General features: G+C 38.7%; 1 protein-coding gene across 1 annotated transcript; it reads left to right on the forward strand.

The window, feature by feature from the left end:
• Positions 1-5,261: 5,261 nt before the first annotated feature.
• Positions 5,262-12,653, forward strand: LOC107737970 (complement factor I-like; the record flags this gene model as incomplete). Its single annotated transcript, XM_016549622.1, has 11 exons — positions 5,262-5,556; positions 5,876-6,020; positions 6,102-6,163; positions 6,704-6,829; positions 6,930-7,037; positions 9,159-9,172; positions 9,353-9,457; positions 9,936-10,039; positions 10,153-10,433; positions 10,529-10,618; positions 12,349-12,653. Coding segments are annotated over 11 exons (1,548 nt in total), but the record flags the coding sequence as incomplete, so codon positions are not given.
• Between the last annotated feature and the right edge of the window lie 1,636 nt (positions 12,654-14,289).

Here is a 14,289-nt window from a genome sequence, read left to right on the forward strand (position 1 = left end):
ACTACGCTCCCCCCGGGCTACGAAAGTCACGGCGCTCGGCTACACGATTAAGTTCGCTAGACGCCCGCCAAAGTTCAGTGGCATTCTCTTCACCTCTGTGAGAGGCGAGGATGCTGATGTTCTTTGAGCGAAGATCGTTACCCTTCTCTCGAAGGGCATTTCCTTCCTCCAGCAAGGCCTGGATAGAAGCCTGTCTGCCTCTACACTGAAGGTGTACGTGGCTGCCATTGCAGCTAATCACGACACCATAGACGGTAGATCGGTAGGGAAACACAATCTAGTTATCAGATTCCTAAGGGGTGCCCGGAGGCTAAATCCTCCAGGGCCGCGCCTCATCCCCTCTTGGGATCTATCTGTGGTCCTTCTGGTCTTACAGAGAAATCCATTTGAGCCCCTGCAGTCAGTTGAGCTCGGTGCCCTCTCTATGAAGACGGCCCTCTTGACTGCACTCACTCCTATTAAGAGGGTGTGGGATCTCCAAGCTCTCTCCATTAACGAATCGTGCCTAGAATTCGGGCCGGCAGACTCTCACTTTATCCTGAGACCCCGGCCTGGATATGTGCCCAAGGTCCCCACCACTCCTTTCAGGGATCAGGTGGTGACCTTGCAAGCTATTCCCCGACAGGAGGGGGACCCTGACCTGTCTCTGTTGTGCCCAGTGCGAGCCCTGTGCATTTATTTGGAACGCATGCAGAGTTTCAGATCTTCAGAACAGCTTTTTGTCTGCTTCGGAGGTCAACAGAAGGGGAATGCTGTCTCCAAACAAAGTATCTTCCACTGGATTGTGGATGCTATCCTTAAGGCCTATGAGGCCAGAGGCTTACCATGCCCACTGGGAGTGAGGGCTCACTCCACCAGGGGCGTCGCGGCTTCTTCAGCCTTAGCGAATGGTGCCTCACTAGCAGACATTTGTAAAGCTGCAGGTTGGGCTACACCTAACACATTTGCAAGATTCTATAATCTGAGAATGGAACCAGTTTCATCTAGGATGTTGAACACTAGTTCTTCAACTTAGATGGCTGGTATGGTGTAGAGCTTGCTTAGCGCTTCCCCTTTTTTGAGGTGAAATATTGCACTTATTTAGTCCAGTTCAGTTTCTTAGGAACCCTGGACTACCCTTCCATCACTTAGCACTTCTTGTGTAGTTGAGTTTTGCAGAGGAACTTACTACTTGAATCTATTACATGTAGGATCCCTCGAGTGATCTCTTGTAATAGATTGGTGCTCCATATGTAGTGGCTCCTATTGTGGCCTCATATGTGTATTATCCACTGCCTTGCCCTTATCAGGACTACGTGTTTCCCTTAGATGGACATCTGATCTGTCTTGTTTCTGTGCTTGGTAGTTCTCCCCCCACGCGGAGCACATCACAGAAACCTTCCCTATGTAGTACTCCCCTTCAGTGAGTCCATAGGTTGTATACCCACGTTACCTCCCCAGGTTGGGTAGGATGCAGTCTTCATAGTGTTCTTTCTCCGCTGCGGAAGAGAACGCTTCCCAACGTTATCAACCAGGACTTTTCAGCTTTTTCATCTGAAGTCTTATTTTAAAAGAGAAAAGGCTAGAGAAAAGGTCGCTCCCAAGTGCGACCCCTAGTGTGGGACTTCGACACAATGTCTCCATTCTCTCCATCAGGGAACGAGGGTTACCATACGTAACAGAGATGTTTTCGGGTTCAGAACAGCTGAATTGAGTTCAATCGACTCTGAGTTTAGCGCATGCACCACGACTATGAAAAACCATGATCAATGGAGCTCCGAAATAATGAATCACCATGGCAACAGCACCTGACAAAAAGACGTCTGCATACTTCCGAGTCAAAGCGTAAGTTTAATTCTTAATCACTGTTATAATATCAGAGGTGAAAACTGTAAATTATTGAACTAATATTCATTTTCATGGTATCCCATGAGTCCCACGGAAGAAAAAAAATCCCAATGAATTAATGCAGCCTCCTCATCTACAGGATCCTGTATAAAAGGAAATGCCATTTTTGTCACTTTGACGGTTTCTGCGCAATGAAAATAATGTGCAATGAATGAATGTACCAGCACTGCAAAAAATGCTTTTCTTAGAATTTTTGTCTTCTTGTTTCCAGTCAAAATATCTAAAGATTCTTAAATCAAGATGCATTTTCTACACAAGAAAAGGGACATAAGATATTTAGTCTTGTTTCCTGTGGGAAAAAAAAAAAATTAGAAAGTGCATTTTTCTTATTTTGCAAATTATCTGCCACTGGGGTAAGAAAAATATATTTAAAAAAAATCTTGTTTCCATTTGCATTAAGATTATGTTTCTTGCCCTATGGCCAATAATTTTAATTGTATTACTTAAAATGCATTTAAATGCACTCGTTTCCCCCAGGATACAAGACTAAATATCTTATATCATTACTTGTATATAAATGCATTTTGATTTAAGAATTTTTCGATATTTGTACTTGAAATAAAACAAAGATACTCAGTGAGAAAAGCATTTTTGCAGCATGAATGAATGATTTAAACATCGCTTACGCTTTTAAAAGGCAGAGTAGACCAAAAGAAACTCTGGGTTTAATGAAGAAAACCTGCTCCCGACCAGGTTAGACTCACAGAGTAAGTTATCATGGTAACTGAGTATAACTTACCTCTCTTTCAGAGCTGGTTGCTGAAACCACGCCCACCTAGCACGACGGTGGTGACAGCAGTGGCAATCCACCTGTCACTCAAGTGGCCACGCCCTTAATTATGCAGAACTTTAAGGCTTAATATAATTTAAACGGATGAGTTATAAAAAAATTCACCCCCCTCACAGTTGTCATGAAGGGCAAAATTAGCTATATAGACCAAAATCATTTTTTGAACCAGGCTGTAAACATGTTTTTTTCTGCTGTAAAATTGGGCATTTTAACATGGAGAGTCTATGGGCATGGTAACTGAGTATAACTTACCTCTCTTTCAGAGCTGGTTGCTGAAGCCACGCCCACCTAGCTCGATGGCGTGGTGTCAGCAGTGGCAATCCACCTGTCACTCAAGTGGCCACGCCCTTAATTATGCAGAACTTTAAGGCTTAATATAATTTAAACGGATGAGTTATAAAAAAATTCACCCCCCTCACAGTTGTCATGAAGGGCAAAATTAGCTATATAGACCAAAATAATTTTTTGAACCAGGCTGTAAACATGTTTTTTCTGCTGTAAAGTTGGGCATTTTAACATGGGGAGTCTATGGGACTGACTCCCTTTTGCAGCCAGCCTCTAGCGGCCAGTTGATGAATTACAGTTTAAGTCACTTCCTTGTTGGTTTCACGAGAGAGAGCGGGAGGTTGCCGCTTGGAGTTTTCACTAAACCTCCTTTCTGAAACAGGCCTCAGATAACTTTAAAGAACATTGTGATACAGGAAGACATTTTTCATAACATTGAGAGAACCTTGCCAGAACGCTGAGAACATTCCCTGTTAGCTGGTATATCTCAAGCACACAAACACAAAGTTAAGGTGATCTGGACAATTTCAAGAATTCCTTCTTGGTTCATTGACGAAACATCTTTAATTCATTCAAAAAAGGTTGAAATACTGAATTGATTCAGTAAAGTTTTTAGGGTTGAGAAATTCTTTTTTCTACGATTCCTCAGCTTATGCACTTGCTGCACTTTCAGTTTTCCCTGACTAGTCTTCTTTTTAAGTTGAAAACATATATGAATATTGGGGTGTTTTATCACATTTGACGTTATTTAGTTCATGTTTGTTACTTGGCTCATGTGAGTAGCTATCTTTCTGTAGCCTTGTTTTTATTAACTGAGTAAACGGTTTTTATTGACTAGCGCAAAACTGATATTGACGCAATACCAACCGCTTTGACCTTTCCGGGCAGAGGCTGCTGTTTTTCTCCTCCCTGTCTGTCTGATTCAGTCTGATGTCAGGCATCTGTTGAGCGCGGTTAATCAGAGTCGACAGGATGAAGAGAAGAACAGAGACATCTAGAGAAAGAGCTGCAGGAGTCATGAGGGTTGTTTTTTTCTTCACGTGTCTTCTCTTCCAGACCGCCGTGAGTATCTGTGTATCTGATATATTAAATGAATCATTCAATGATTAATAGAGTAATTCATCTCATTAACTCTGAAAATGGGTTATGACGACCTTTCTACACTGCGGAATCTTGATCACAGTGGCCTTGTTTTCCAGTAAAACGTCCTTATGTGAAGGATTGCAAAAGATTTTGCAAAATAAACGTGATCAGGATCAGTTCTAGTATCGCCCACTTATTACACGGCAGCTTATCAAATAAATACAAAACATGCACATGAAACTTTGATTTGAGTTTAAATTACTTCATTATTTTGCAGATTTACTTCAATCTATTAGGAAGCATATCCAAAAACACACACACACAAAAAATAGTGAAACATGAAAAATATATAATTTATAAACAAATCCAAAATGATCCCGAGTTGAAGGACATGGTTAAATAGATATCACAGATTTTATGCTTAATATATTTACTCATTTTAGTCTAAATACACCCGAATGGATTAATGACTTTGAGAATTCTTTAGAATAATGATAATAATAAAATAAATAAAAAGTTCAGGAAGAATTAATTGCACAAAATTTGTTTAGTGTTGTTCATCCTTTTGACCACCAGATGACTATGTAATAAGCTTTGAACAATTAATATTTTCAATGCAGGTCAGAAAAAGCCTCTATGCTTTGCCACAAGGAAAACACTGCAACAATATTATATTCTATATTATTTGTAATCATATCCTGCAACCTATGTGACATGTCTTCTTCTAGTTTAAAGGGATAGTTCACTCATTTACTCACCCTCATGTCCTTCCAAACCTGTATGACTTTCTTCCTCTGAGGAAAAACGAGATATTTTGGCATTGTAAATGTGCTCGACTACTATAGACGAATTAATCTCACGTTTTTTTCTCTTCATTTCTCCTGCCCAAAACACAATGGTAATTTTCCTATAAATAGTGTTTACATTATTGAGATTGATAGCATGTTATTATTATTTATTCAACTACAGTAACATGCTAATGGACTGATGTATGTTATGTATTATTTCATCTGATTAGAGTCTGGACAATCAACCAGCGCCTGAGCAAAATTATAAGAGCAAGGACTTGGATAATAAAACCGATTTAGGCTTGAAGGAAAAAAATGGTGACCTTTTGGGGGAAAACCCTGAACTAGAGTCCCACCAAACAGTGTCACCATTGGGATTTCCAAAACCCAGAACTTTATCAGAACATTTAAATCCCAACACCAACTCACAACCCAAAACTGATTCAAATCCCAAACCCCCAAAAGTACTTGATGAGGATTTCTTGGGTCCGGCCCAGTGTCTGAATCAGAAATACACATGGCTGTCTTGCTCTAAAGTGTTTTGTCCTCCATGGAGGCGATGCATCGGAGGACAGTGTGTCTGTAAGATGCCGTACAAATGTCCACGGCTGAAAAACACCTGTACTCTGGACGGATCCGTGTATTACTCCATGTGTCAGGCCAACGCCATCTCCTGCAGAACCAAGACGCCCACTTTCTCACACTTCAGCTCATCCTGCAAAGGTGAGACGTGAAGACTTGAACTTTAATCAGAGTAAAAACTTTTGTGATTAAACTTTTAAAACTAAAAAAAAATTTAAACTAAATGTTCATTAAGAATTGTTCCATGACTTGCTCAGCAATGGATGCTCTGCAGTGAATGGGTGCCGTCAGAATGAGAGTCTGATAAAAACATCACAATAATCCACAAGTAATCCACAGCACTCCAGTCCATCTATTTTGTTAAAGGCTCTTCATAACAGTGTCTTGTTTTTTTAAAGATAATTTTCTCAAGAAGTTACAAGTACAACTTTAAAACTTGAAACTTAATGTTTATGTCCAGCGGGAGACAAGGTGCATGTGAGCGTCTCTAAGTCTCATAACGTGGTCGAGATAAAAACTCGTTTGGGGAAAATGCTGGTATGTGGCAAGGACTGGAATATGGCTGCAGCAAATGTGGTTTGTCGAAACCCTCTGAATGTCGACAGGTAAACACACCTGCACACAAGACGTCCTTTCTCTCGACTCAACATGTACTGATTGCTTACATTGTTCTTTCTGTCTCTCAGAGGAGCAGAGAATGCGTCTAAAATCAAATATATATCTCTTGGTAAAGCTACTCAATGGCCAAATGAGTGTATGAGGATTCATTACTTGTGGATTATTGTGATGTTTCTATCAGCTGTTTGGACTCTCATTCTGACGGCACCCATTCACTGCAGAGCATCCATTGCTGAGACACTGATGCAGTGCTACATTTCTCCAAACCTGAATATTATTTTGTTAAAGGCTCTTCATAACAGTGTCTTGTTTTTTTAAAGATAATTTTCTAAAGAAGTTACAAGTACAACTTTAAAACTTGAAACTTAATGTTTGTGTCCAGCGGGAGACAAGGTGCATGTGAGCGTCTCTAAGTCTCATAACGTGGTCGAGATAAAAACTCGTTTGGGGAAAATGCTGGTATGTGGCAAGGACTGGAATATGGCTGCAGCAAATGTGGTTTGTCGAAACCCTCTGAATGTCGACAGGTAAACACACCTGCACACAAGACGTCCTTTCTCTCGACTCAACATGTACTGATTGCTTACATTGTTCTTTCTGTCTCTCAGAGGAGCAGAGAATGCGTCTAAAATCAAATATATATCTCTTGGTAAAGCTACTCAATGGCCAAATGAGTGTATGAGGATTCGCTGCATGGGATCTGAGCTCTCATTGGCCGAGTGTACGATCCATAATCCAGAGCCAATCACAGCAAACACTGAGGTGGCCGTCGCAAAGTGTTATAAGGAGCCTACAGGTGCCCTTTCCTCTCGGATGTCGTCACCATGTTAATGTTTAATGTTAATCTGTTGTTTGACACTTCTCTCACTCACACTGATGGGTTTTCTCTTGAGTAGGCGAATGTAAGAAGTTCATCTGTGTGAACGGGAAGTGTTTAGGCCATGAAAAAACCTGCAATGGTGTTGATGACTGTGGAGACAACAGTGACGAGATGTGCTGCCAAAGTGAGCCTGACATCATTATTCCTGTTTTCTCATTTTCCCATCAGTTGTTCCCTTCATGCCAGTGTTTAGAAATAAAGCACATTTTTTTATGAAATGTATTAATTTGCAATTTTGTTAACCATAATAATTCAAATAATAAAATATACCTATAACATTCATTTCAATGTTATAATTTCAATGTCAATATAAAATAAACCTATTCATCTAAAACTCAAACACATCCAGTGCATGATGCATCCAAGATATTTTATCAGGAGTATTCAGTGCTACTTGAACAAGGGATGTCATTGGTTAATCGACGATCGATAAGAGATGTAATCAATTAAAGCTAATGATGGTCGATTAAGCAATTTAGTTTTGGGGTGCGTGTGGCTCATGCGCAAAACACGTGCAGCAGACATGAAGAAATGGCTGTGAGTGACCGCGTCGGGGCTTGATCTTTTGCGCAAATAATTCATTAATTTTTGTGCTGTGTGTGCACTTGGATCACATCATGTCACTTAATTGGTTCCCTAGATAACCCATGATTTAACTAAAATGAGAGAACAAATTAATAAGTCTTAGGAACGAATTTTTAATTCCACGAAATCTTTCATTCCCCCCGCATGTCATGTCAATCTCCGTAAAAATAAACTTGACGTGCCTTGTCTAACAAACACAAACTGTGTTGAAACTGAATGTGACAAGAGATAAAGACTAGATTAAGATAAAGATTTCCATCAAATAATTAGGTTAGTTTAGGCTAACAATGCTGTCTGTCGTTTTGGCGAGTAAAAAGGATATGGTTTCACTTTTATTTTGACCAAAGATGCAAAAACAGGGATTAAAAGTGAACGACAAGAAAATAAACCTGCAAAATTAGAGTGTGAGACAGTGAGGATTTGGGAAAAGGAAAAATAAATATTATTAAATTTGTGGAAATTCGTGACCAACCTGCAAAACAGAACGAAAAGCCACGTATGGCTTAATTTAAATTTATGAGCTCATCGGCTACCTCTTGAAAGGCATGAATCCAAAAGCATCGTCACGTTGTAACATTTGCCTGCAAACCAATTATTTCTCTTGTAAACAAAGTGTTGTACCTCACTTGTGTCATATCCACATAAAATGTTTCATATGAGCAACAGTAGCCACTTTTCCACTGTCGGGCCAGTGTGAGCCAGTGCTTTCAATGGGCCAGGTGGGGTTAAAAGCCTCAGACCTGTAGCACCGAGACTAAAATCACACTGCGTTTCCACCGTCGGGCCAGAAGAAGGTCAGAGCAGTCCGTGAGCTCTCACCCCCATGCAATGTTCAGGAGTTAAAACTGTGTTGGTGGCTGATACGCACTCATGAAGCGCACTAGCATGCAGGGAAAATGACCTCAACACACACTCTGATGTGCAGTGTTACACTGCTGCTATTGCTGAAGGCATGCCCGCAAGCCCAGCAAAACTTCAAGTCATTAGGGCTGCTACACTGGCAGAGTATTATTACATTTGTTACTTCTGTCCCCCTCACTTCTGAAATGATGGCTATATGCCCCTGCCCACGACTTTATTGTTGCTGGCATAAAGCAGACTGATCCTGATTTTACTGTTTCTGCTGTGTGAAGAATGTCGAGGCCAGGCGTTCCTCTGTAAGTCGGGTGTCTGTATACCCCAACACGCCTTCAAAGATGGAATCAGGGACTGTCTGGGAGGAGAAGATGAACTCGATGGTAACTATAATAAAATAAAAACCTTAAACTCATTTTATTTTAGCTAGTTGCCAAGGCAACTTTTTTTCATTTTCATTCAGTTTAACATTTTCGTTTAGTTTAACTTCACATACTAAAATAACAGGAAGTAAATAAACTATGTAGTCATATAAAAAAAAAAAAAAATCAAATTAAATAAATAAAACTAAGTGACAAAAACTTTAAAATTAAAGTAAAAACAAAATATAAAAATAAAAACTAATTCAAAATATTAGCAAAAACTATAATAGTATATCAATGATACTAAAATAACACTGGTTTTAGTTTTAGTTAACTATAACTTTCTTAAGATGGTTAAATCTATTGGGTGATTGGAACGTTCCTGTACAGGCTTGAAACACATCAAAAGTTGTTTTTGTTGTGTTCTCTTCATTGTGTTACAGAAACTGACAAAGCAGTAGTAAATAGAGCAGAAACATTTTTTTTCGATCCAACATCAGGTAAGTAAAAACTCATCAACTTATACATATATCATATATTTTTTGCATAGCAAGTGTCTGAGACAAAAGATTAAGAGTGTATTCACATGATTTCAGGTAAGAAATCATACAGATAAATCACCTTTATGTTGTTCCAGAGATCAGAGACGCAGTGTGGCGTTCCCAATATGGAGTACGAGTACAAACAAGACGATCACCATTCACGCCGGAAACGTTTGGCAGGATGGGAAGAGACCTTACCGGTCAGTCCAGACACTCAACCATACAACTACTGAAAGATGCTTTATAAAATTACTAACAAAACGCATCATAAACCAAGTACCAAAACCAAGTCAAATCAAATTTACATTGTCCAATGTGAAACAATTCACATTGTTTTAAAGCAGCTTCACAAGTCATGATGCTAATGTTTATAATACCGACACCGTGTCCAAACCAGATGCGATAAAATCAATCAAATAGCACAGCCAATCAGAAGAGTGTGTGGGCAAAGCCTCTCTCTGCATGCACACTGTACCAGAGTAGATACAGAGTAGTAGATGATCTAATGAACACATATTAAACCATTTTAAAATGATTAAAAACACACACTAAGCGACTGTTGTCAATCTAAAACAACAACATCAATTAATTTTAATCGCTAAATGGACAAAATAACACTAGGCAGCAAATGTCTATTTGAGGACATTTAATGCTCTGTATGTGACCTTTGCCCTGCAGACTCAGATACAGTGGCAGGTGGCCATTCAGGACGAAGGCCTGTTCCACTGCGGAGGGGCGTATTTGGGCGGCTGCTGGGTTTTGACCGCCGCCCACTGTGTCAGGTACAACCAATAACGCTGCCAAACCATGTCTTTGTCTCCACCAATTCACTTTTGGTCAACTAGTACAGTACATACCCGTTCAGAACAGCTACTGTGCTTTTTCGTGTCTCTAGGCCCAAACCGAAGTCCTTCCGAATCTACTTCTCTCTCTGGAAAAACCATCGTAAACAGTCAACGACGGACATCATCCCGGTGAAGAATATCATCATCCATAATGAATATAACCCTCAAACCTACGCGAACAACATCGCTTTGGTGCAGCTGGAGGAGATGGATGTTTCGGGCAAGTGCATGCAGGACAATCCCGCGGTCCGAGCCGTCTGCGTGCCCTGGTCCACCCAACAGTTCCAGCCCAACGACACCTGCACCATCTCCGGCTGGGGCCGCGATAGAGGTTCGGCTCCCAGTCAAATACAACCTACAGGAATCAGGAGGAGTATTTGGCACCGTTTGAGGGCTTATTGTCTCTGTGTGTGTTTGGATTTTCAGCATCGACTCTGAAATGGGCAAATGTGACGCTTATCGGCGACTGCCAGAATTATTACAAGGACATTTTCCTCCCTGGAATGGAGTGTGCAGATATGCGAGCGTTTCATAATCTGTGATGTCTAGCAGGTTTGGATTGTCTAGTGTCCTAACTTTTTAGCGTAACATGTATTATCTGTCTTAGAGTTTTTAGTTATGAGCAAGTTTTCCTGAGTTGTTCTGGTTAGCTCGTTCTGTCCACCTGTTGTCTTGTTAGTCCTTGTGTTTAAAATACCTTGAGTTTCCTCTTAGTCTCGCTCTGTCTTCGTTTACGATTGTGTTTGGTAGTGCGTATCCCTGTTCTTCAGCGAGTTTGATATTAAACAAGTGTTCCTAAATTTTCTCCTTCATTGTGCTACTGTTTGAGACTACCATTCTGTAACATTTAACCCCTTTCTGTTTGCTCCGTTTTGTCAAATACCGTACTTCAAACTCATTGACGCAACTTTGTTCATTCTTGGTGAACATTTGCCTGTTTAGTAATTGTAACTGTTTTTGACTGCTGTCTTGAACTGAACGCAACTGTGAGTTGTCCGGTGCTTCGCTTCTCGTCCAGTGTACAGCGTAACAAACATGTGCCTTGAATGCATGTCTAACTCTTAAGTTGTTTTCATTTAGGGTGTAGTTCTCTCAAAAATGAAGCTCACCCTCAGGTTCTTCCAAACCTGTATGACGTGTATTTTCTGTAATAAAAGTCACAGATTTTATCACCTGAAACGTGCTGCGACTCATATTCCAACGTGATTTATATAACGCAATTATATACACATTTGGATTCGTCCATGCGAAAAAAAAGAAGCCAACACCAGCCTATGCAGGTTGTCTTGACTTAGCTGGTTTAAGCTGGTCTCCCAGCTAAAGAATCGGTCAAAACCCCTCTAAAACCAGCCTGCTACACGCATTCCCCACACAATGCTAGTTTCAAATAAATTCATTTAGGCTTTGCGCTTAATATTAACTGTTGTTTATAATGAATGCCAGCCACTATAATTTATCATTTGTTTTATACTTACATATTTCATTCCCTTTCTGTTCTGTTACAGTTAAATGCAAAGGATTTGTTGTGAAGTGAAAACTAAAATGTTTATGTTTGTATACATTTCGTTTTTATTTAACAGTAATTATACATTATTTCCGAATGCAATCATAAAATGTGACGGTACTTCCTTTACTTTTTCTTTTCTTTACTTTTACTTTTCCAAGCAATTTCAATGAATATAGAATAAAAAAGGCACAAAGACGCCAGAAAAGTGATTTAATCAATTTCACGTCTTCAAATATAAAATTGCCAAAGTCACGTGCTTTCAGTAAATGAGGCTTTATGCATAACTGTTTGAACCAGTGCCTATGTGTTTTTTTTTTATCTGATCTCGGATCAGTTTTATAAATCTGCGGACATTTTTTAGGATATTTTCCTAAATATTTTTCACTCTTATTGGCCTAATTAAACAAACTCTCCATAAAGCAAACAAAAAAAGCCCTACAATGTAATATTATACAGACACTTCATATTTAATGGTATTAGATGATTTGTTAATTGCATTTAATATATTATACTTACAGTAAAACATTTGCATGTTTGGTGTTTTTATGCATGTTTGGGCTGGGTTTTTGTTGCATTTACCTAGTTTTGACCAGCATGTGGTGCTTTGAGCGATTCGAAACAGTGAATCATTTTGTGATTCAATTGATTCAAAGTTTCGAAAAGCTTCGTTTCTCCCGTCACTTCCTCTGGTAGCGGGATGCTGTTGAATAACGCTGTGATTGGTTGTTCTCTGTGTCAGGTGACCTGGAGGGGAAGGTGGACTCGTGTCAGGGCGACTCCGGAGGGCCGCTGGTGTGTACAGACGCGTCTGGTTTGTCGTACGTGTGGGGAATAGTGAGCTGGGGTGATAAATGCAGCAAACCCAATCATCCTGGCGTCTACACTAAAGTGGCGCATTATTTCGACTGGATCCGCTTCTACACAGGCTGGCCGGCCGTTACCAAATTTAACCAGTAAAACGAAGCAACAGACCAGTTCACATTTGCTGATTGATGCTGTTACCGCATGCTGTGTGCTTTTGGTTTTTCTCCTATTAAAGTGCTGATTACACATCTACAATCCACACGTCTCATACTTTATGCTGGATGTTTTTATTAAACCCAGATTATCATAGTTTGCATTTTTATTGCATATTTTCACCATAACTGTACAGCAATTACTTTCAAAATATCATTTTTATGGTGTCCTAAAATGTTACAGCGTTAGTTGACAGACAGAAATAGGTGATTATACGAGTAATATTTAGGGCTGGGTTTTGACACAAATTCACGATTCGATTTGAATCTCATTCACAAGCTTGCGATTCGATTTGATTACCAATTCGATTCGATTCGATTCAATATCGATTATTTTGGATATACTGTATATCAGGTACAGTACATGCCAATTTTTCTCAAGGAAAAAAAATCTAAACTTAATGCTGTAAAATATACATGAGAGTCACAACATTACTATAATATTGAAGGTTAAAATTAAGTTTTTACAATAATAAAGTTACAGTTACATATTAATATTTCTACTTCAATTCGTTTTTTTTTTAAATATAAACATTTAAAAGGTGGCTGTCATAAAAACTTGATGGATTTATTCAAACATAAATTAAACATTGAAGAACAGTAAAAATTATAATGAATATGTTATATGGTGCATATACTAAGCAAAAAAATTCTCCACTCTACAGTTTATTTTTCTATCTGACTAATGAGTTTATGGTCACCGAATATGTTTTTTTCTGAGGTAAATGTAACGTTATGTACGTGACATTGTTTACAAGCCGTTATATTGACGTCTTTGCGCTGCTGAAACACTGATTGAGCGATTACATGAGACAGGATACGGATTGTAAAGTTGTACTCTGCAATATTATTATGATTTTAGAGTGCATTATAGAACTTGAAATGTAATATGTTTAATATTATTCATTATTGTACATTGTTTTATTAATAATTAAGTTCAGTGGTCAAATAAATTATCAAAATTTATGAGATATACCATAAGTAATAAATTAAGAAACACTGCATATACACATGTATAAGAATTGCAAAAATATATTTACAGTATATTTACAGTGGAGAGAAATCCCTATGTAATGGTAGGTTTCGTTGTATTTTGATTATATATACTAAGAATAAACATTCAGGAAACTTATATATATATATATATATATATATAAAATGCAAGTCCAGCCTCAATAAAGCATGTTTTATTTTCTACACAAACTTGGTATTTGTTCGTAAGAATGAGAGAATTCAGAAATCAGACACACTTACAACAACCATTTTTTTTCTTCTCCAAAAATTATATTTTTAATAAATTTAATAAATTTTAAGTGTTTCTAATTATTGAATGATCATTCTTATTTTGCTCATATATATATATATATATATTTTTTTTTTTTATCTGTGCCATTTGTTTTTATCTGTGCATCTGTTTTTAAACAATATATTTTTATCTGTGCTCTATTTTATTTAAATCTTTGCTCTATTTTATATAAATCTGTGCTCTATATTTTAGGGTTGGGCCGATGGCTGATAGACATCACGATGTTGAGCTGGCATCGTGATCCCCCCCCGCATCCCAATACCGTGTTCGGAAAGAAAATTACGATTACGAAGAAATTAAACAGAGCCGTTGTTCACTGACGAGCTGCGCAAAAAATCGCGCGAATATGAACGTGGTT

Source organism: Sinocyclocheilus rhinocerous, unplaced genomic scaffold (genome assembly GCF_001515625.1).
Source record: "Sinocyclocheilus rhinocerous isolate Xijiao unplaced genomic scaffold, SAMN03320098_v1.1 scaffold404, whole genome shotgun sequence".
Lineage (NCBI taxonomy): Eukaryota > Metazoa > Chordata > Actinopteri > Cypriniformes > Cyprinidae > Sinocyclocheilus > Sinocyclocheilus rhinocerous.